At 44.8% G+C, this 23,786-nt stretch overlaps 1 protein-coding gene across 1 annotated transcript in view; it reads left to right on the top strand.

Annotated features, from left to right (window-relative positions):
* MARCH3 (membrane associated ring-CH-type finger 3) overlaps positions 1-23,259 on the top strand; it is a 156,398-nt gene extending 133,139 nt beyond the window's left edge. The window contains exons 4-5 of the mRNA XM_027547013.1: positions 15,636-15,845; positions 22,316-23,259. Coding sequence (XP_027402814.1) covers positions 15,636-15,845; positions 22,316-22,474 — 369 coding nt within the window. The 3' untranslated portion in view covers positions 22,475-23,259. The remainder of the gene's footprint in view (positions 1-15,635; positions 15,846-22,315) is intronic.
* Positions 23,260-23,786: the final 527 nt, after the last annotated feature.

Genomic DNA, 23,786 nt, shown 5'->3' with positions numbered 1-23,786 from the left:
ATTCATAGCACAATCCGGATTGTGGGCTGGTGGGCTCCCTTTGAAATTTGAGGGCAAGAGTGCCGAACGAAAATAAAGAGGTTCCGCCAAATACTGCAACTTGTAAACTTAAGCCATTGTCTTAAGTGGAGCCTTGAAGGATTCCAGATCCATTGGTTGCTAGGATGTGTCCAATGTCAGCAAGATCAGACAGGCCCTAAATATTTGGGGAACTTTTTGGCAGCAAAACATTGGACTGTAAGCACTGTGAATCTGAAGTTTCCTCTATTCTCACAGTCGTCCATCTAGCAGAGAGTTCCTCTTCTCAAAGTGTTCCCATCCTTGCTGACTTTGGGAATATATGGTCCTGGTGAGAATGTCTCTTCTGTCCTTTATTTTGCACATGGATCATATTTCATTGAAATTCCTCCACCACACTCTGCTTGGAAGAGTTTTCATACTCATATTCTTAATACATGAGGATTTTTCACTCCCGGTTTTTCAATGTGGTCCCATTTTGAAGATCTGCTTGTAAATTTGATTTCTCCCTCTGTAGTCCTTTAAACATCCCTGATTCTCAAAATAGGTATTTATTATTCTTATACATGTTATTTGTCATATTCTCATACTTTATCCAGTGTTCCACTGAGGGTTCTTACTTGGTACCCTGTCATGGTACCATTTACTCTGTGATCCAGTCTTTCTCTTGGAAGTAATTATTTAAAGCTCCAGAATCCTGGGCTCCAACCACAGGCCAGCAGAAGGGGTGTTAGATGCCAGCAACTTCACCAGCTGGAGGGCCAGGGGTCCCATAAGAGCTCCAGGAACTTGGAGCTTCTGTATGTATCCTGTTTGTAATAGATTACACAGTATAAAACCACTGTCTTCCAGAGTAATCATTTTTATTGTTGGCTCTATGCTTTTTATTAATTTCATCTGCAAATTTCTGGTTTCTTGCTCTTCCTGCTTTCTTGGTTGTTTATCTCATGTTTCTGGCTTTATATGGACCACATATGCCACATAATTCTGTAGCATCGTCTTGTATTTTGGATAAACAATCTGCATTTGGCTGTGATCACTTCTACACAGTGATATAAAATAGAGAAAAATGACTCCCCATTTTACTTATATCTGGAATTTCAAGTGAATATACAAAATTATTTTGCCCTCTAATCCTGCTATGCTGCTAATCTTATCTTTGGAAAATTTCAAACCATTGGTATGAGTGTGTGTAGCAGTTGTTCAAATAATGCTGAAGCCAAATTATAATGTTCCAGACACAAATATAGTATTTATGGAGCATTATAGCCCCTTAATTGGCTTATTGGCCTGAGTCCTCCAGGGAGCATCACAGATCTCCAGGGTGTCCTTGAATATGATGTATACTTCAGCCAATTCACAGCTGTGAAGGCCAGAACAACTGCTAAGCATGTGTCTGGGACAAAAATTACTTATCTGGATTTGATCAGAAGAGTCACGGGGAGTGAGTTTATATATGTGTGTATATATTTTGGTTAGACTCATCTGATTTCTACTAAAAGCGATCACCAAGTTAAGAAGGATTTATGTATTTCTTCAACTAACATTTATCAAACACAAACATTTTAGAAAATGGGATATAACTGTGAACAGGCCAGAACACTGTATACGAACAGAGTTTACCTGCTAGAAAGAAGGACGGAATAAACAAGTTAATAAAAAGATTAGTTCTGATAGTGATGCAAGTTATGAAGGAAGAACAAGCTGTTATGTTACAGGATGACTGAGGAGAAGGACTTTGGGGGTTTGTGAAGGCCTTTCTGAAGAGGTAATGTATGAACAGAGGGATGTCCCATGAGAAGGAACTAGATGTGGGAAGAGTGGCAGGCAGAAGGAGCAGCCACTGCAAAGGTGCTGAGACAGGCCAGTTGAGTGTTTCTGAAACAGGAAAAAAAAACAACACTGCAAAGGAGCACTGTTTGAGGAGTCAACGGAGCTAGGTTTCAAGGTGCTTCAACTTTTCTGTCATGGATTCCATAGGCAGATGCAGTCTGCCTGTGGATCTCTTCTCAGAATCATGTTTTTCATCATGTAAAATACAGGCCTTCCCAAATGGCGCTAGTGGTAAAGAAACTGCCTGGCAATGCAGGAAACCTAAGAGACATGGGTTCATTCCCTGGGTCTGGATGATCCCCTGGAGGAGAGCCAGTATTCTCGCCTGGAGAATCCCCTGGACAGAGGAGCCTGGTGGGCTATAGTCCATAGGATCGCAGAGTCAGACCCAACTGAAGTGACTTAACACACACAAGATAAAATACATAGGAATGCAAAGAAAACCAATTACATTATAATGCTGCTGCTGCTGCTGCTGCTAAGTCGCTTCAGTCATGTCCGACTCTGTGCGACCCCATAGACGGCAGCCCATCAGCCTCCCCCATCCCTGGGATTCTCCAGGCAAGAACACTGTAGTGGGTTGCCATTTCCTTCTCCAGTGCATGAAAGTGAAAAGTGAAAGTGAAGTCGCTCAGTCGTGTCTGACTCCTAGCGACCCCATGGACTGCAGCCTACCAGGCTCCTCCGTCCATGGGATTTTCCAGGCAAGAGTACTGGAGTGGGGTGCCATTGCCTTCTCTGTACATTATAATACAGCTATAAAACTACTGAAAAGACAAAGCTGTGACATAAAATATAGATGCTGCTTTAACACGTCTTATAGCAGATCTAATGACGATGAAGTATAATTTGTCAAGATATCTGCTACAGTTTTAGTGTGAGATATCTGTGGTTTCTGTAGGATACAGTCACAGGTACTGCTCATATCACTAAGATTTTCTGCATAACTCAATGAGATACTAAACTTCAGTTAGAGGCTGTGAAAATAAAGATGTGATTTTCACCCCCCATTGTAAAATCACAGATCCCATGAATCATATCCTTGGACCCCTTGGGGTCTGTAGAGCCCAGGGTACAAACAGTGGGGCTACAACACACAGGCTTGGTGAGCCACAGTGAGGCATTAGACTAAGTGCAATGGGGAGTTTTAAGCAAGAGCAGTGACGTGATCTTGCTGCTTTTATAGAACCTGGATTCTAGGGTAACAGGACGAGAAGAGTGAAGTGACTATTACACGGTTCAAGTGAAAGATGAGGCTGGCTTGGTAAAGAGTAGTGGCCCTAGAGAGAGATGTGAATGTGCCGAGACGTGTTCCAGAACATCAGGATCTGCTGACGGGTTGGGTAGAGGGAGCGGGGAAGGAGGAAAAGGAGAATAAGAATGAGGTGGAGGTTGTTTGCAGGAGCCTGTGGGTGTTGGCATGGACTGGCATGGAACCACCTGGGAGAGGAACTGGAGTCAGTTTGCGGGAGAGTTGGGGGGGGTGGTGAACCCACTGTTGCACTGTGGACCTGGGGAAGTGTGAGGTGTTTGTCACACAAACGGAGAGAGATTCAGTGCACAGTGGGATCCACGAGCCTGGAGCTCAGAAGAGAGTAGGGCTGAGAGATGACATATCCACTCCACAGCTGGACCTGATGTTTTGAACAAAAGTGGGACGTTTATACAACCAGCGAGGGGTGTTCCCCATCCCCTCAAAGCTGGGCCATCCTTACTCCTTGGAGGGAGACCCCCATTTTCACTCCCCCAGAGAAGTGATAGAACTTAATGAAGTTCACACAGCATAAGGGGGAACCAAGAAGATACGCCTGGAAGCAGGGTCCTGTCTCCTGCTTCGAATCCCATGTTTTATGGCTGCTCAGTGCTGCTTCTCCAACCTTACTCATTGGGAGAGCAGACAAAAATGAGGATCAAGGTTTCCTGTAGCACAGAAACAAGCTGAAAGGAAGATATGAAAGAACAGTAGGCTGGAGATTTCAAATACTGGCTCCTCTACCGTGTAACCTTGAACAAGTCATTTAACCTCACTGAGGCTTAATAACCCAATTCAAAATGGGAATAACACAACCATCTGGTATCATTAAATTCAGTAAAAATACCCAGCACATAATAGGCACTGGGCACCTATTTTTAATTGAACTCAAGTTGTATAATTTTTAAATGGACACTTGGTATTGTCTTTTTCTCATATATTTCAAAGTAGTTTTTTTTTTCTAGAAAAAAATAAGACAGTAACTGTGACTAAAACAGTACAAAGGACCTTGAATAATTTACTGGATTTCTCATGCTATTTCATGACCTATAGAAAAATAGATGATATTTCATGATTATTTACATCTTAGGGTAAAAAGATGATGACTTGAACAGAATCTACAAGATTTTTCACCTCGTAGCAACAAAACACTGTAGATATTTTCTTGGCAACCGAAAAGGAGTGCTATATAAGGAATCCTTTTTTTTTTTTTAATTTAAATTTATTTATTTTAATTGGAGGCTAATTACTTTACAATATTGTATTGGTTTTGCCATATATCAACATGAATCTGCCACGGGTGTACATGTGTTCCCCATCCTGAACCCCACTCCCACCTCCCTCCCCGTACCATCCTTCTGGGTCATCCCAGTGCACCAGCCCCAAGCATCCTGTATCCTGCATCGAACCTGGACTGGCGATTCGTTTCTCATATGATATTATACACGTTTCAATGCCATTCTCCCAAATCATCCCACCCTCTCTCTCCCACAGAGTCCAAAAGACTGTTCTATACATCCGTGTCTCTTTTGCTGTCTTGCATACAGGGTTATCGTTACCATCTTTCTATATAAGGAATTCTGTCTCCAAACTAGAAGGCTAAAAGCAGTGAACTTCAGGACTTGATGTTTACCAGCCAACAGTTTCTTCTCACTGACCAATTTGATTAGTTTAACATACTGTAGGGTCATTTCTGGTCAGGACCACTGGCATCTCAGATATTCATTCATTTTCATGAAGCATCTACTGTGTTCCAGTACTGTTCTTGGATCAAGGCATACAAGAACGAACAAAAATGAAGTCCTACCATCATGGAGCTCTCATTGAAGCGGGGAGCAAAAAATAAACAAGCAATCAGGTAAATAGATAAACAGCATCATTTCATAGAGTGTCATGCACTCTATAGAAAATATAGCCAGGTAATGCTCAGAGGTGCAAGGAGTATTTTTGAACTAAATGATGAGAAGGAGACAACCGTGCAAGAATATGGTCAGAGCCTGTTCCCCTCATGGGAACAGCCACGTATAAATTTGGAAATGAAGGGGGAGAGGTTATAGGAGACACACAGAGGAAGGGCAGAGTTTGGACTTTATTCTAAGCATTGGAGAATTTTAAGCAAAGGAGCAAGGTAGTCTGGTTTATGTATTTACAAGGTCACTCTGACTGCTGTTTTAGATTTGGACTAGAAGGTGACCAGAGTGGAAGCAGGAATGCAATTGCCTCCCAAATAAGAGTGACGGAGGCCTGGGGATGGCAGCAATGGAGATGGAGAGAGGAGCAGAGATTCCAGATGTGTGTTGAAGGAGTTCTGACGGGGCTTACAGAAGGACTAGATTTGCAGGGTATGACATAGAAAGGAAACAGGATTAAGCAACTGGGTGGTTGGTCGTGTCATTTCCTGATAGGGAGCCTTGCAGAAAAGAAAGGTGGTGTTCAGTTCAGTCACTCAGTCGTGTCCGACTCTTTGTGACCCCATGAACTGAAGCACGCCAGGCCTCCCTGTCCACCACCAACTCCTGGAGTCCACCCAAACCCATGTCCATTGAGTCTGTAATGCCATCCAACCATCTCATCCTCTGTTGTCCCCTTCTCCTCCTGCCCTCAATCTTTCCCAGCATCAGGGTCTTTTCAAATGAGTCAGCTCTTCACATCAGTTGTCCAAAGTACTGGAGTTTCAGCTTCAACATCAGTCCCTCCAATGAACACCCAGGACTGATCTCCTTTAGGATGGACTGGTTGGATCTCCTTGCAGTCCAAGGGACTCTCAAGAGTCTTCTCCAACACCACAGTTTAAAAGTGTCAATTCTTCAGCACTCAGCTTTCTTTATAGTCCAACTCTCACATCCATACATGACTACTGGAAAAACCACAGCCTTGACTAAACAGACCTTTGTTGGAAAAGTAATGTCTCTGCCTTTTAATATGCTGTCTAGGTTGGTCATAACTTTCCTTCCAAGGAGCAAGCATCTTTTAATTTCATGGCTGCAGTCACCATCTGCAGTGATTTTGGAGCCCAGAAAAATAAAGTCAGCTACTGTTTCCACTGTTTCCCCATCTATTTGCCATGAAGTGATGGGACCAGATGCCATGATCTTCGTTTTCTGAATGTTGAGCTTTAAGTCAACTTTTTCACTCTCCTCTTTCACTTTCATCAAGAGGCTCTTCAGTTCTTCACTTTCTGCCATAAGGGTGGTATCATCTGCATATCTGAGGTTATTGATATTTCTCCTGGCAATCTTGATTCCAGCTTGTGCTTCATCTAGCCCAGCATTTCTCATGATGTACTCTGCATATAAGTTAAAGAAGCAGGGTGACAATATACAGCCTTGACGTACTCCTTTTCCTATTTGGAACCAGTCTGTTGTTCCAAGTCCAGTTCTAACTGTTGCTTCCTGACCTGCATACAGGTTTCTCAAAAGGCAGGTCAAGTGGTCTGGTATTCCCATCTCTTGTAAAATTTTCCACAGTTAATTGTGATCCACACAGTCAAAGGCTTTGGCATAGTCAATAAAGCAGAAATAGATGTTTTTCTGGAACTCTTTTGCTTTTTTGATGATCCAGGGGATGTTGGCAATTTGATCTCTGGTTCCTCTGCCTTTTCTAAAACCAGCTTAAACATCTGGAAGTTCATGGTTCACGTATTGCTGAAGCCTGGCTTGGAGAATTTTGAGCATTACTTTACTAACATGTGAGATGAGTGCAATTGTGTGGTAGTTTGAGCATTCTTTGACATTGTCTTCCTTTGGGATTGGAATGCAAACTGACCTTTTCTAGTCCTGTGGCCACTGCTGAGTTTTCCAAATTTGCTGGCATATTGAGTGCAGCACTTTCACAGCATCATCTTTTAGGATTTGAAATAGCTCCACTGGAATTCCATCACCTCCACTCGCTTTGTTCGTAGTGACGCTTCCTAATGCCCACCTGACTTCACATTCCAGGATGTCCGGCTCTAGGTGAGTGTGAGTGATCATGCCTTCATGATTATCTGGGTCATGAAGACCTTTTTTATACAGTTCTTCCATGTATTCTTGCCACCTCTTCTTATATCTTCTGCTTCTGTTAGGTTCATACAATTTCTGTCCTTTACTGAGCCCAGCTTTGCATGAAATGTTCCGTTGGTATCTCTAATTTTCTTGAAGAGATCTCTAGTCTTTCCCATTTTATTGTTTTCCTCTATTTCTTTGCACCGATTGCTGAGGAAGGCTTTCTTATCTCTCCTTGCTATTGTTTGGAACTCTGCATTCAAATGGGTATATCCTTCCTTTTCTTCTTTGCCTTTCACCTCTGTTCTTTTCACAGCTATTTGTAAGGCCTCCTCAGACAGCCATTTTGCTTTTTTACTTTTCTTTTCCTTGGGGATGGTCTTGCTCCCTGTCTCCTGTACAGTGTCACAAACCTCCATCCATAGTTCATCAAGTACTCTGTCTATCAGATCTAGTCCCTTAAATCTATTTCTCACTTCCAGAGTATACTCATAAGGGATTTGATTTAGGTCATACCTGAATGGTCTAATGGTTTTCCCCACTTTCTTCAATTTAAGTCTGAATTTGCCAATAAGGAGTTCATGATCTGAGCCACAGTCAGCTCCCAGTCTTGTTTTTGCTCACTATATACAGCTTCTCCATCTTTGGCTGCAAAGAATATAATCAATCTGATTTTGGTGTTGACCATCTGGTGATGTCCATGTGTAGGGTCTTCTCTTGTGTTGTTGCAAGAGGGTGTTTGCTATGACCAGTGCGTTCCCTTGGCAAAACTCTATTAGCCTTTGCCCTGCTTCATTTCGTACTCCAAGGCCAAATTTGCCTGTCACTCCAGGTGTTTCTTGACTTCCTACTTTTGCATTCCAGTCCCCTATAATGAAAAGGACATCTTTTTTGGGTGTTAGTTCTAAAAGGTCTTGTAGGTCTTCATAGAACCGTTCAACTTCAGCTTTTTCAGCATTACTGGTCAGGGCATAGACTTGGATTACCATGATATTGAATGGTTTGCCTTGGAAATGAACAGAGATCATTCTGTTGTTTTTGAGATTGCATCCAAGTACTGCATTTTGGACTCTTTTGTTGATGATGTCCATGCTAAATCAAGTGTTCAGCTTTGGGGATTTCCCCAGTGGTCTAGGGAGTTTGAGCTGTCTATTAGTCATGTAAGTGGAGCTGTGGAGTGGCCTGCTGGATATACACATCTGGAGCTTTGGAGAGAGGCCAAGGCTGGAGATTTGCATTTAGAGTCATGAGCAAATCATCTGTGAAGTTTTTGTTTGAGGTATGTTGCTTGCAGCCGGGGTTGATGGACATTTGAAGCGAGCATCTCCTTAGCTTCCCCAGAGTCAGAATCTCCTGAGCAGCTTCAACTGCCCTGGAAATTCACTGACAGACTGCAAAGTTCAGGGATTTAAAACACTGGTGGGAGTTTGTTTGGTTTTGTTTTCTGCTATGTTTCAAGTTAACTGAAATATGTGATTTTTGAGTTTCATCTTCAGTTCTAAATCACACAGAGGACCTGTCACATGTCTTCTGGTCTTTGCACTGCCCCTTTCCCATCGCAGCTCTCTGGGCAAGCCAGACAGCTCATGCAGGCTGTGTTGTGTTGGGCTTCAAGAAGCCTCATTCCAAGAAAGGCAAGCACTTGGTGAATAACTCTACCAAGTGTCAGATTAACAGGAGACACTCAGGCCAAGTGAGTAAACATTCTGAGATCAGGCCTTCTTTTTTCTGTTTTTCTACCCTATAAATTTGTTATGGTTCTATCGGTTATTATCCCTCCTATCAGTTTCTTTCATTCTCATGATGGTTTCTCATTAAGGAGATTCATGGGGAAGGTTGTAATCGATCGGAGCTATTAGCCACCAGAGTGTAATCTGGTTCCAGTACAAACTGACCTGCAAAATGTCCTGTCTACCTTGGGGATTAAAGCCGATTAACTCAGAGTCTGGGAGGCAGAATCTAATGTCCTGTAGCACTGCACCCCCTCACTCCTCCCCAGCAGTAAGGGATTTAACAAATTGCCACTGTAATTAGAACTGAACCCACAGTTAACCCACCTTGCAAATAACCACTGGTGCCTGGCTCAGCTTGGATATCCATTTACAGCCAGTGAATGACACTGTGTCCCTGGCAGTGCAATGCTGCTTCGATTCCCTGTGCTGTCTCGGGCCCTACACTGCTCATTACCGTGGAGGTTTCTGTTTTGTTTCATTTGGTTGGTTGTTTGGTTGACTTTTGTACCTATTTCCAAGAGTAGATTAATCTCATCATTTGGGAATAAGCCAATGATTGGAATGAGAGCCCCACCAAAAAAAAAAAAAAAAAAGCCAGCTCACTGCTAAGGCTTTCAACGGTACAATCTCTCTGCTTTATGATTTTGATGGAATCAGAGAACAAAAGCCAGGAAGGTGCCCCTGGCTGCCCACATATCCCCTGGCAGCCATGTAGATGGGCCTGCCAAGGCAAAAGAGGCCATACAAATGAGCATTCTCCATCACTGACCTCCGGTCTTAAAAATACAACTAACCACCAAGTACAAGCTGAGGACTAAGATCAAACTAAAGACTCTTTAAGAATGATATTTTAGGGAATTTCCTGGCTGTCCAGTGGTTTCACTCCAAGCTTTCACTGCAAGAACCCCAGGTGCAATCTCTGGTTGGGGAATGAAGATCCCACAAGCTGCACAGACACCCCTCAAAAAAAAGAAGACTATTTAGCTACAAAAACTGTCCACAAGCAGCAGGATAAATTAATTGGTATTTCACTCCAGGGGAACCATGGAGAAGGAAATGGCAACCCACCCCAATATTCTTGCCTAGAAAATCCCATGGAAGAGGAGCCTGGTGGGCCACAGTCCACAAGGTCACAAAGAGTCAGACATGACTGAGCACACCAGGGGAACCATGATAAGTAAATATTCCTTCTTGCAGTAATAAAACCAGTTAAGGTGCAAACCTCCTCCTCTTCTCCCCTTTATCCACCCACCCTTCCTACACCCCAACCTTTTTTTTTTGAGAATGAAGATACAATAGGAGTCCAATCTTTGGAGCTAGACTACATAGATCAAGACAAGGTCAAACTTCTATAACTTATGTAACTTCTGCATGCCTCAGTTTCCCTATTAATATAAAATACTAATGTTAATAATGGTACCTCTTTCAAAGGTTATTGAAGAGTGGATAAATTACTACATGTAGCATATATGATAGTGCTTGGCATATTGTAAGATCTGAGTTAACATGTAAACATAAGTTACTGTCATTCATTCAGCCTCTGAATGCTGAATGTGCTATAAAATGCCAGTGATTTAAAGGTAAGGACCACCTCAAGTCAGTGGGAAGACTGGACATACAAACAAACCTGCCGTTCTGCCTCTGTCTGCTCTTTACTGAATGTATGGGACACAAAGATGCTACTACAGAACAGGGATAATACTTTATGTTAAATAAGTATAACTGGTAAGAGAGAGGCAAAAGACATATAAAAAGCAAGAAACACAATGGAACAATAGTTGAGATCAATCTTTTGCCTATTATGAATTAAGCTAAAATGCATGATAATGTAGCTGAGATTAAACACCCAGAGTATTATTGTGTGGTAAAAGAATTAACAAAGAACAGAACAGCAGCCTAAGCAAATTTTATAAAGTTACCGTGATAACATCCTGGCCAGCCAACCATTCGGTTATGTGATGTACCAAGAAAACAGCAGGACTTACCATATCCCAGCTAGCCGAAAGTCTGCAAAACATCTAGTGTGTACATGTGCACACACACTCACTCATGCGCACACGCAAATATCACTTGGTGCAGAAAGAAAACATAAATATGGAAAGCAAGGATCAGACCAGTGAGGCTGGTTTCAATCTCAACACTTGCTATCTATCGTTAGGTACATTGCTAAATTCTGTTCCCCAGTGTTTGTATCTGTAAAATGGGGATAATGTTAGGAATCTGCCTCACAAAGTTATTGTGAAGACTCAATGAGCTATTGCACAAAAAACTCCAAATGTCTAGCACTGGCTTGCCCCAGCCTTGACTCAGTAATAGTTTATTTTATTGCTATAGTTTGCTGTGCTCTAAACACCTGACTTGCCTGACTTCCTCCTGTCTCTTGATCTCTCTCCCTCCACCCCCCCTTTCCTCTCTCTCTCTCTCTCTCTCTGGATGTTTTGTACATAACTGCACAGGTAATCCATGTTCATTTTAGAAAAACATGAATATACATACAAAAGGAAAAAAGTTAAAGACCATTCTGATTCCACTACCAAGAACAGCAACTGTTTTGCTAGGATCCTTCTGGTCTTTGTCTATGCAAATTCACTACATCTGTGTAAGTATAAATGTTCATGTGCATGTAGATGTATCACTACATATATAGGGTCATACTGTAATTCTGTCTAGTAGCATTCTTTTCTTGTTCAGCAATATATCATGTCAGTAAATACAAAATACACGTTATCACTTGAGATTACTCTATAGAAGTCTGTTTTAAGAAAATTCCATATTTAGACAATCCCCTATTGCTGGAACTGGAGGCAAAATCACATTCTCTCTGTTACAAACTCTGTTTAAATATCCTGTATCAACTTTTTGGACACATTGGCAGAGGGTCTTACCATGGCACAAGGCAAATTTTTCCTCAACAACAGATATTGCTAGTGGTCTTATTCACGGGCCTGCATTTGTGAGAAAGAAATTGTACTTAGGATTCTGAAGAAGTCACAGATTTTAACGTAACAGTACCTATTTGAAGAACTTCATACTAGGCTTCCCTGGCGGTCTAGTGGTTAAGAACCTGCCCACCAAAGAAGGGGTCATGGGTTCAGTTCCTGGTTTGGGAAGATCCCACATGCCTCGGAGCAACTAAGCCCGTGTACCACAACTACTGAGCCCGCGTGCTGCAACTCCTGAAGCCTGCGTGCCTAGAGCCTGCAGTCTCCAACAAGAGAAGCCTCCACGATGAGAAGCCTGCGCACCACAACTAGAGATTAGCCCCCGCTTCCCGAAACTAGAGAAAGCCCGAGTGCAGCAGCCAAGACCCAGCAGAGCCAAGAATCAGTTAAGTAGTTAATTTTTAAAAAAGAACTTCATACCTAAATATGACCCAAACAACACAAAGAGTAAAGTGAGCAAAAAAAAAAAAAAATATATATATATATATATAGTGTTAATAATATGCAGAATCCAGGCCCTTGTGGTCATAGACATAAAAAATGACCCAGAAATTTTTTAGGAATATAGAAGGTCAAAGAACAATTAGAAAATAGGAAACTGGGAACAAAATAGTAATTTCTAGTTTGCCTCTGCAATTTATTGTGCATCAGGCAGAGTTCTGCAGTAATCCATAATCACCTCCTTGCATACCTGAGTCATTTCAGTGAGCAGTGTCACGGGCCACATAAAGTGCTGCTGCTGCTGCTGCTGCTGCTGCTGCGTCGAATCAGTCGTGTCCGACTCTGTGCGAGCCCATAGACGGCAGCCCACCAGGCTCCCCCATCCCTGGGATTCTCCAGGCAAGAACACTGGAGTGGGTTGCCATTTCCTTCTCCAATGCATGAAAGTGAAAAGTGAAAGTGAAGCTGCTCAGTCATGCCGACTCTTAGCGACCCCATGGACTGCAGCCTAGCAGGCTTTCTCCGTCCATGGGATTTTCCAGGCAAGGGTACTGGAGTGGGTTGCCATTGCCTTCTCCTACATAAAGTGCTAAGTTAGGTTTAATAAAACATGCTCAGAATTCCCAAGGAACAGAAACTGGGGAGGTGCAGGGGGGTCTTAGCCAATGAAGTAACTTGTCTGCGCACCTGTCGCAAATTTATTGAGAACCTACTACGTTCCAGCAAGTGGGGGCACAGAGAAAAACAGGCCAGCTTCCCAGATCTACTTCCTGGCAAAGTCTAAGCTACTGGGGGAGTCAGGTTGCTGCTAGGTCAGCACTAGTGTTTTAAGAATCTGGATTTCTGAATGCCTTGCCACTTCTGTTTTTAAATATTTCACTGGCAGGACATCTGAACAAGAGTAGAGACCCTGATCCCCTCTCAGTATCACCCGGAGCAGTCATTCTCCCTTGCTGAGCCTCTGTAAAGTGGGGATAACCGTATCTCGTTGCTACTCTCCACTTCACAGAAATATTGCCAGTATTTAGATAAGGAAACATTAATTACTAAGAGCTCTTTGAATTTCTCTGAAGCTGCTGAGATGTCTGAGGTAGCACAACAGCACGTAGTGAGGTTAATACTGTTTGCACCTGATCGTTTGGGTATTTGTGTTAAATTTTTATAACACTGTGTTTATATTCGCAGACAAGCCAACTCCCCATTATCTACGTTTTAATATTTATCCAGGTCCACTTTTGAACTGAGGTGACTTCTTTCAGCATCTCAGCCATTTTTAAAGTGGAATGTCAGGGACTTCCTTAGGCCCAGTGCCTAAGACTCTGCACTCCCAATGCAAGGGGCCAGGGTTTGACCCCTGCTCAGGGAACTTGATCCCCCATGCCACAACCAAGACCGGGCACAGCCAAATAAGTTTAATTAATTAATTTAAAAAGTGGGTTGTCACTGGAAAGGGGTAATTTAGGCATTTGGGGTCATTTACCATTTGCCTCAGGCAAACATTCAAGGAAAGTCTGCTCCTTCCCTGAACAGCAAACTGCCTTCTGTCCCTCTGAGCTTCCACCTCTTGGGCTCGCTCTTGAGGCTTCTGCTGGCCTATACACAGCTCTTTCCTGGTTCCCTCGCCTTCTCTGCAGCTCCTGTGTCTTCTGGGTCTGCCCTTGAATATAGCCTTCCCTCTCTCCAGTCTCCCCTGTCTTTGTCCCTTCCCTCCTACCAATGGTTTTGAAGGAACCACTGTGCTGGCCCCTTGGGGTAACTTCTCAGCGGCCCACAGCACTGCTGGCCCCTGAGAAGAGGTGGAAGACAGTCAGCCAGCATCTCTCCCATCTCACCTGACTCCTTCTCTGGACTCTTTGGCCTCTGTCATTGCTAGATGGGGTAGTGAGATGAGAAATTACTTGGGCATGTTTCCATGCTAATCTGAAGGAAAGCAACCTGGCCTCCTTACCAATATGCACTGACATCGATACATAAACATGACTTTTCTTAGATGGATTATGGAAAACATCTCAGCAGACATTCAGCAATTCCCCAAGTGGGAGGACAACCTTGTTCCTATCCTGCAGGGATGCTCATCTCTAGTCTTTCAACAAGCTGATGTTTTCCCCACCCTTTTTGGAATTGGTTCAGTCAAGATGGTAGCACAATTAAGAAGTCAGAAAGTGAAAGTGAAGTCACTCAGTCGTGTCTGACTCTTTGCGAAGCCCATGGACTGTAGCCTACCAGGCTCCTTCATCCATGGGATTTTCCAAGTAAGAGTACTGGAGCGGGTTGCCATTTCCTTCTCCAGGGGATCTTCCCAACCCAGGGATTGAACCCGGGTCTACCACATTGTACGCAGACTGTCTGAGCCACCAGGGAAGTCTAAGATATCAGAGACAGTCCTAAGTAGGAGATCCAGGCTCCTAAAATATACGGGAAGGGGCATTATGGAGTTGATGGAGTACAGGTGAGTCTCCTTCCCCAAGACCACCCTCAGTGACTGACTAGGACTCACAAGACCCAGAAAAGCTCTTATACTCATGGTTACAATGAATGACCACAGAGGGATACCAATTAAAATCAACAGAGGCAGAAGGTGCCAGGGCAAAGTCCAGGAGGCACTAGGGACAAGCTCCCAGATGTCCCTTCCCAGCAATATCACACAGATGTCCCTAATTTTTATAGCAATAGTTTATAACAATGTGTGCAGGGCCCTATCAACCATGGGTGCTCACCCGAACCTTGGTGTCCAGGGCGTTTATTAGGGTCAGTCACATAAGATATGCAACGCCCGCGTGAAAGACCTCAGCTACTCAGACTCCAGCCCCTGGAGCAAAAATAGGTGTTCAACGTAAATCACACCGTTGGCATAAACTATCTGCTTTCCCTGGCACCATGTGGCCCAAGGCCTCAGGCATCCAAAAACACTCTTATCAGGCACATCATTACAAGGACTTAGAGCTCTTTTCTTAGGATCCAGTCTTTAAAAAAAAACAGGTCTTAGAAATGTGCAGGATTTGAGCAATGTGGGTGCAGCTTGGGCATGCTAAGTTAACCCTTTCCTGCACACATTCCCAGAGTCAAGACCCAGGAAAGCTCTGGGACACTACAGCACTTCCTGCACCTCAGTTACCTTTCAAAGATAACGTTCTCTCTGCCTTCCCCATAGGGTCATTGTGATTCCTAATAATAATAATCATTGAACTCTTTTCAAAACCAGCAGGACATCTACAGCAAGGATGCTTTTATTGTCATTACTATTATCATCATCACTACTATTGATGGGACAGGGCTGGGAACGAGCCCTTACTGCTTCCATGTAATCTCAGAACAGGTCAGAGGTGCCCTTTCCAGATGCTGAAGACAAATACAACCTCAGAGTAGCATGTCTCCACCCCTCCCTGGTGTTTAACCTTGTCACTGCTTTTCTCTGTCTCCCTTCCCCTGGCAGTGGCTCAGAAACCCAGGTCCCCAGCACGAGAAGCGGACTCTGTTTGGAGACATGGTGTGCTTCCTGTTCATCACCCCGCTGGCCACCATCTCGGGCTGGCTCTGCCTGCGGGGCGCTGTGGACCACCTGCACTTTAGCAGTCGGCTCGAAGCCGTCGGACTGATTGCACTCACTGTTGCACTCTTCACTATTTACCTCTTTTGGACACTAGTAAGTATGGCCCGGAGCCCGGGGATTGCGGCCAGTGGGAGCTGGCAGCACCCGGCTGGCACGGCTTTCCTTCTTGTCTGTAGCTCATCTCACCTGCCTGGAAGCACAAGAGCGTTAAGTGCTGGTGATAGTGATTCGGGGTGTGTGTGTGTGTGTGTGTGTGTGTGTGTACATGTATGTGCACTGCTGGGAAGAGCAGATGAAGCAAAGAAAAAGCCCCAGCTTCTGAGAGTTCATCAGTCAAAGGCATACACCCTGGGCATTCCTCCCCTCTCACAGCCAGGCATTCCTCTGTGAGCAGGCCTGGCATCTTCTTTCTCTTGTTCACGCTCCTCACTTTTGCCAGGCTTGTGGTGTATGATGTACGTGATGAATGACGTGCTTGGCCACTGTTGCTATTGCTGCCCGCACAGATCATGAATCCTCCTGCTGGTTATTTTCTCCTTTCGTCCTGACAAGGCCTAAAGTCTTTGTTGGACGAGGAGATGCACTTTGCCTGCTGATTATTCTGGGTTGGGACATTGATTCTGCTGCCCATAAAACCACTAATTCATCTAGCTGAGAAGCTACCACTAAAGAAAAACCATTTCCCAATAAGTGTTCCTGCTGGATAGAAGGACAAAAATTTTAACCCTCTCTGGTTTTTTATTGTTTTAATTAACCTCGTGATTGCTTGGGTACCAGTTGGCAGCACCCACAAAGAGGGGGCAGCATTTGCTCTCTCTTGACGCTTCCCTGTGAGACCTGCAGGGAAGAATGTCATAGTCCTCTAGATGGTTTTCAGAAACCGGGCCCCCCCCCCGCTTCCTGGCATGTGCCTGCTCATCTCTAATCTGAGCACGCTCCGTTGTTATTCAATATGAATTTCCTGTCTAGGCTGTCCCATTCGATCTCTGCAGCACAGTGTCAGCATGTGAAGCTTACGGTGCTCACACCTGCTGCCTTACCCTGTATCCCAAGCCCTGTGCTACCAGCTACCATCCCTACCACGCTGACCACAACCCCCTGCTCACTGCCCTTTCCTCTTGTCCAGCTCTGTGCCTCCTCTCAGGTGAGAGTTTCAGGTGCTAAGTGGGGGATGCATTTCAGTCTCAGTAAAAGGGGCATGACTTGAGCCTGAGTACATAAGGAGTATTTCGGTGCTTGGAACTTTATGGGAGTCTTCTGGTTAAGGGAGGCATTCATTTTCCCAGCCTAATAAAGCCCTCAACCAAAACTTTAATTGTCTCCTCTAAACATCTACGCTTCTAAACTGTGTCTTGATTCACTGTGAATCAAGCAATCAGGCTGACTCAGAAGCTGCAAGGACAGTGTTGTGGGAAGAGGATTAGAAATAAGAAACTAAATTGTCTGTCCACTAGTGTCTAAGTCTCGCACCACCTTGGAAAAGTCATTTCCCCTCTCCAAGCCTCGATGTTCTCATCTGTAAAGTGGGGATGAGAGTGATACCCATCCTACCAGCTTCTCCTGGCCTTAGGGGATTGATGTGAAAGCGTATGTGGGAGAGCACTTTGGAAAACAATTAACTGTAAGTTTTACCATGTTTGGAAGTTTGCTAGTCTCTCATTTTTCTTGTATAAGTTCCTAAGATGAAGGTTGAATGAAGATGTAGTCTTAAATGCTGGACATTCAAATTAAGTTAAGGCCTTTTTGAAAATCTCCTTTGTAAAGCATACACTTACCTAACGGGAAGGAAAAAAAAAAAAAAAAAGAGGAGGGAGTGGGCAAAAAGAAGGAAAGAGATTACCCAGAGAAAAATGGATGTTATCCTGTTTCGTATCTCATCTCAGGTGAAAGGAAGGTTTGGGTGGGAAAGGTCCCTGGAGTGGCTCTTTCAGGAGACGGATGACATACTTCACTCCAGAAATGCTGCCAAGAGGCAGCGGTGCATGGTAAAAAAAAAAAAAAAAAAAAAGCACATGCCTTCAGAATCCAAAGGCTCTGTGTTTAAACCCAAGATTTAGCATCCGAATAGCTGTGTAACTTCAAACAGGGTCCCTAACCTCTCTGATCATCCCTCTCCTTATGCACAGACTTGAGGAAATGACTGCTGACCCCTGGGTCAACTGTTGTGAGGATGAGGTGGGATAACTTCGGGAACATCCATCGGGGCACTCAGCAGAGGCATGGGCTCTCTTCCCCCAGCTGCTGTGCTCCCCCATCTCACACTCTCCCTCCCTCCTCTATAAAACGAAGAGCAACTGGAGGGAAATACAGGCGTTTCTCCCCTTTCATGTGAAAAACTCACAGCAGCCACAGCTCAGCTATAGGTTACTGAATCTAGACTAACTCCTTCCCAGATAAATGCTGTACTGAGCGGGCCTGGCAAGAGCCTTAATTCAGAAGCTGACAGCACTTGGAAACTGCCCTGCAGCAGAAACCCATCGTAAACAAGCTGTCAAACTTAAGGAGAATATGCTGTGAAAATGTCTTAGATAAACAAACATGGTGTCAGTCCCAGCCCGGCTCTCCCCGGAGGAACATTCCCAGAAGGGCCTCGCCAGTGCTGTCAGAGGGACCCGCACCCACGCTGCTCGCCCAAAGGTGCATTTGGAGCTCAGTGCCCCCACCAGGCCAGGCTTGACAGACTCAGGGAGTTCTGCCTTCTGGAATCCGCTGCTCTGACACACAGGTGTCTGGCACCCAGGAGGCCAAGACCTCGGTCACCTCCACCCTGACAGCTGGAGGGAAGAGGTGCCCCAGAAACATCACTGTGCATGCCACAAACCATTTGAAGTCTGTGGACAGACACAAGTAGGTGAGCACTGAGTCCACGTGAAGAGTTCAAAAAGTGTCCACAGAGGATCTGCATTAGCCCAGTGTAGTCATGCCCACGTGCAGTGACCACCGCCCCCTCCCAGGAGGTCCCGCCATCTACTGAGTCTCGGTGGCAACTGATTAAATCACCAGACCAAAGGAATGAATGATCCAGCCTTTCTGGCTGACTCCCAGTCCCGTGGGTCAATCATTTAAATTCTCTTTACAGAGGGGAAAGCTTGAATAGAATGCTGTCCTGGCAAGGCTCCTAATGGGTTCAGACACACCCTGAGGGTGTCCAGCAAGACCCGGTGTGGCTGACTCAGTCCCTCACCGCCGTCTTGTCTTCCACAGGACCATCACAGATCAGAGGTCAGGCCCCATTCTGGGAAGACAACTTCTACAGCCCTGGCCTCATCCAGATACTTCAGTCACACCATGAACTCCAAAGAGAAAGGGCAGAATCAAAATTCCTAATGAGATTTCCCAAATCATGCCATGACTTTACAGCAAACGTTCGGCCTTAGCCAGTCACCCCCACCTTGGGGAGCTATTGTTGTTTACTTTCTAAGTCGAGTCTGACTCTTTTGTGACCTCGTGGACTGTAGCCCACCAGGCTCTTCTGTCCATAGGATTTCCCAGGCAAGAATACTGGAGCAGGTTGCCATTTCCTTCTCCAGGGGATCTTCTCAACCCAGGGATCAAACCCACGTCTCCTGCATTGGCAGGCTAATTCTTTACCGCTGAGTCACCAGGGAAGCCTCTCGGGGAGAGGTGATGCTAATACGTGCCGGCCCTCTGTGTGCCGTGCACATGACTGCAACTCTGCACAGACCTTGCCCGTGACCGGAGGTTAATAAATAGCCTTTGGATGGAAAAAATGAAGACACTTTAAGAAACCCATCCCATAAAGAGTAGTTTTTAGAATAGTGGCCCCGTACTCTTCCTCCTTTTTCTTTAAAACCTCAGAAATTTAATAAATATCTAAATGAAGTTCCCAGTGTTACTACTGCCATAGCTTCTTTTTTCCTTTATTTTTTTTCCCTCACTGCCTCTTTATTTCTCTAAATCAAACCTGTCTTATTCTTGTTCTGTTCCATTGAGGGGAGGGAGTATCTTGGCACGCTTAGAGACCAGAGCCAGGACAATCCAGGGCAACTGCAGACCCATGATCCCTGCGCTCTGCACCTACCTTCATTATCTCTGACGCAGCGTCATCTTCTCATGATGCTTTCTTATTGATTGAATTCGCCTGCAGACCGTGGTGGTGAACAGCAATTAAGATAGATGAATGCGTAGTAAGGTCTCATTTGTTTGTCTGAACAAGTGGGTCTTATTTTTGTACTTCCCAGCCAAGGAGCTGAGAGGCCTGCTAAGGCATGGACTCCCTAGTTCCTTGAAGCAGTGCTTCTCAGGCTTGAATGTACATGCGAATCACCTGGGGATCTTGTTAAAATGCAGGCTCTGATTCCCCATGTCTGGGTGGAGCCCACAACTGTTATATTCTAACAAGCTCCCAGGTGGTGCATCCTTCATGGCCACACTGAGAGCAAGGCTTTAGAGGAAATAGCCCAATCTCCCTTTTTCTTTTTTTCCCCCACCTTCCTGTATCTAAGAAGGAGTGTTGCAAAATTATCTTCTTTTCAGATTTAACCCGCCAGAAATAACAGGCCAAGAACACTAACATGTGGCAGTGGCAGCGTGCTTTTTATGCATTATCTCTGATATCATTATTCACATTTTACAAACGAGGTATCCCACTGCCTGCCCCCTACTGCGCGCAGCTGCCGCTGTGCCCGGACTTACTGAGCATGCGCAGTTCATTACCATCCCGACGGAGGGGCTAGATTTCAAATCCAGCTTTCCTGTAATATTTCCAGATTCCAGATTTCTTGTACTGCCCCAGCTCTTCTTTAGTGCTTGTCTGTTCCCTACCCCTTCCCTGCCCTTTGCCCTGATCAGCACGTTTTCCAGCCTGCCTCTTACATTCATGAGTAGCACCAGGCAGCGGCAGGACGGAACAGATATAAGAGAATCAAGCTTTAAAAACAGAAAAAGAAAAAAAAAAAAAAAAACCTCTGATCCACTCTGGCATGTTCAGAGCTTTTTGGAGAAAAGCACATCTGTGTGAGTTTAAAAGCTTATATTTTCATACTGAAATCTCTCTGGCATTCTGTCTGTGGTATCTGCTTTCTACCCTAAGAAATTTGAGTGAGTGGCCTTGGATTTCATGATCCTTCCATGAAGACAGGCCCTTTCTGATCAAGAGCCTGCATTATCTTCCAGAAACACTGAGCTAAACCATAGGGTCAGTCCACTTTGGCCAACAGGGACCCTGAACTAGGATCACCATGACTCACCTAGCCCAGGTGGTTAAACAGGTGTCCCTTGAATAATTTGTCATCCTGAGGTCATGGGCGCCTTCTTCCCGAGCACTTACCTAGACATCTGCTGCTGCTGCTGCTGCTGCTAAGTCGCTTCAGTCGTGTCCGACTCTGTGCGACCCCATGGACTGCAGCCTACCAGGCTCCTCCATCCATGGGATTTTCCAGGCAAGAGTACTGGAGTGGGTTGCCATTGCCTTCTCCTACCTAGACATCTAGCTATACTCAAACTAAAAGGCAGTTTATACATCTTCAGAAGAATCGATTCTTTGAATTTCCTGGGAAAATCGCTTTTCTCCAGTCTTCTCCAAAGCAAGCCACAGAAGCAAGCAAGCATCTCATTCGAGTATATTTACACAAGCAGCAAGCACTTTGTGGGTATAGTTATGTCACAGCTGATGATGAGTCTACTGCTCGTGCCGTCGTGTATTGTGTAAGAGAGGCCTAAGTCTAAGAGCAGTGTTGCAATTAGAAGGTACAGGATATTTATTCACTCATCCATTCACTCGGTGAACTTAACTGAGCAACTTCCTAAGCACCAGGCGCTGTGACCAGTGCAGAGCATGCGAAGATGAATACAACAAAAGCCCCTGCCCTCAACAAGATGCTTCTAGTGCAGGGAGAGGGAGAAACAAGGGCAGTGGTGCACAGGGCACTGATGCCATGCTGAGGCGCTGGCTCAGGAAGAACTCATCAGGGGAGCTGGTGCCCATGCTGAAGCTTCTGCACTGGAAGCCATGGAGCTGGGGGCAGTGGGGATCACTCACAGGGGCTGCCAAGTACAGTGGTGCAGGTTGTCCATATCTCAGTACGAAGGGTGCCCTTCTTGTCATACTGTGAATGGGGTCCTTTGAGTTGTGCAGCATCCAACCTACAGAAGGGTGTGCGAAGCCCTCGCATCCCTCTCATTTAACAGAGAGAAACTCGATGACCAAAAGAGCATGCTGCCTAGTCCCACAACTGCGTGAAGACTGGCGCTGAACCCGCTCTGCTCACAACCCCCAACCAGCTTTCTTCTCCTGTGGGGTCCAAACCACTACTCTGAAAATAAGTCCAGGCTCAGGAGGAACATCATTTCCTATTATTACTATGATTTGGCCCAGGATGAAGAGGCACGAGGGGAGCGCTGCCCCTGTGTTCAGGGCACGAGTGCTGTTTGGTTGAACCTCAGACTCAGCACACATCTACCTGCTAGAGCAGTTTTGCCCCAGGCTCTTGCCCAGCTGTACTGATGTTTGGAACTGTTTTAAATGGCACATAGGTTGTTTGAATTGATAAGCAGCTTCCATTACCTGAAGCCTTCTCTTGTTTTTCCTCTCCCAACCCCAGGTGTCATTTAGGTACCACTGTCGATTGTACAACGAATGGCGTCGGACCAATCAGAGGGTGATTCTCCTCATTCCAAAGTCTGTCAACATCCCTTCCAACCAGCAGTCCCTGCTGGGCCTCCACTCTGCCAAGAGGAACTCAAAGGAGACAATTGTTTGATGTTTGTGTGTTTGGTTGGTTGGTTGATTTGTTGTTTGGGGTTTGGAAGTTTCTGCACTGGGGCCATACACTGAGCCACTCCCAAACCCTTCCTCAAGCCTGTGGGTCGAAGAACATCCAGAGCCATGTAATCACATCGCCCTGACCAACGGACTCCACCCGAAGAAAGAGAATGAATGCTCTTTGACTTCAAATCATGGATGCTGCAATCATATGATATTTGCTAAGCTGCCAAACATGTTTATTTAGCAGATATGGAATTTTCTGAACACCTCTTTCACATGTGAGGAAGGTTGTCCTGCTAAGGATGCAATTAAATTCTTCCTTTTTTATTACTATTTCAAATATATATATATATATATATATATTAAACTTAGATGATAATCAAAATTGAAAAGCCAACGTTAAAACTGGTTTCCTGGTTTGGATGGGTTTTGTTTGGGTTCATTGGTTTGTTTCCCAGTTTTTACTATAGATTCTTTGGGGTAATTTGATAGCTTGAGTGGTCTTTTCCATCTCTTCCAAGTCCCTTACTCAAGGGGACAGCATAACTGCAGGACAAGTCATATTTGAAGGATGTTTTGTACTAAAATCCATTTAATTATTCAGTTTTTAAAGAAAAAAAAAAGGCGTGACAACTCTCCCCACAGTGAACTATTTAAACTTCATTAAGGAGAAAAACAATTTATGGTGAGAAGCACGCTCCTTTCAACTTGTTTGGTACTGACAGCTGATAGAAGCTATTTTCTAATAATAAATACCCAGTGTGTGAAAGACAAACCCCACTGATGGCTATACTATTTTTTTTAAATCATAAAACCTGTGAGGCTTCCCAAAGTAGATATGAAAAAGGAAAGATAAAAAGAAGGGAAAGCAAAAAGGTTGGTGTTCTTACTCCCATTTCACTTAGTGCAGGTCTGAATTCTGCATTCGCAATGAATTGGAGGATCATTAGACATTTCTAGGAACTCTGGACCTGTTTTGCATATCAATTAGCACTCCCATTGCTCTGCTGAATTTCTAGCTTGACAGGTAGATATAGCAAAAAAAGAAAACCCTGTCCGAGCAGTCTTAAGACCCCTTTGTCTGATTTCCGAAAAAGAGCCCCGTGCAGTGCCTTCCCCCACCCATGAGCCGATTCTGTCACAGGCTGAAATAGGCTTCCTCTAAGGACTCCCTCTCAATGTAAAAGGTCTAGACTTTCCCTGCATTTGGGTGTCCACTGAAGCCAGGGAGCAGACGTGCGTCTGGGGAAAGGCACTTGCTCACGGTGGCACTCAGGCTCCCATCCGCCCACTCACCCACGTGCCCT

Source organism: Bos indicus x Bos taurus, chromosome 7 (assembly GCF_003369695.1).
Source record: "Bos indicus x Bos taurus breed Angus x Brahman F1 hybrid chromosome 7, Bos_hybrid_MaternalHap_v2.0, whole genome shotgun sequence".
Classification (NCBI taxonomy): domain Eukaryota; kingdom Metazoa; phylum Chordata; class Mammalia; order Artiodactyla; family Bovidae; genus Bos; species Bos indicus x Bos taurus.
This window is presented reverse-complemented; position numbering and strand designations above follow the sequence as displayed.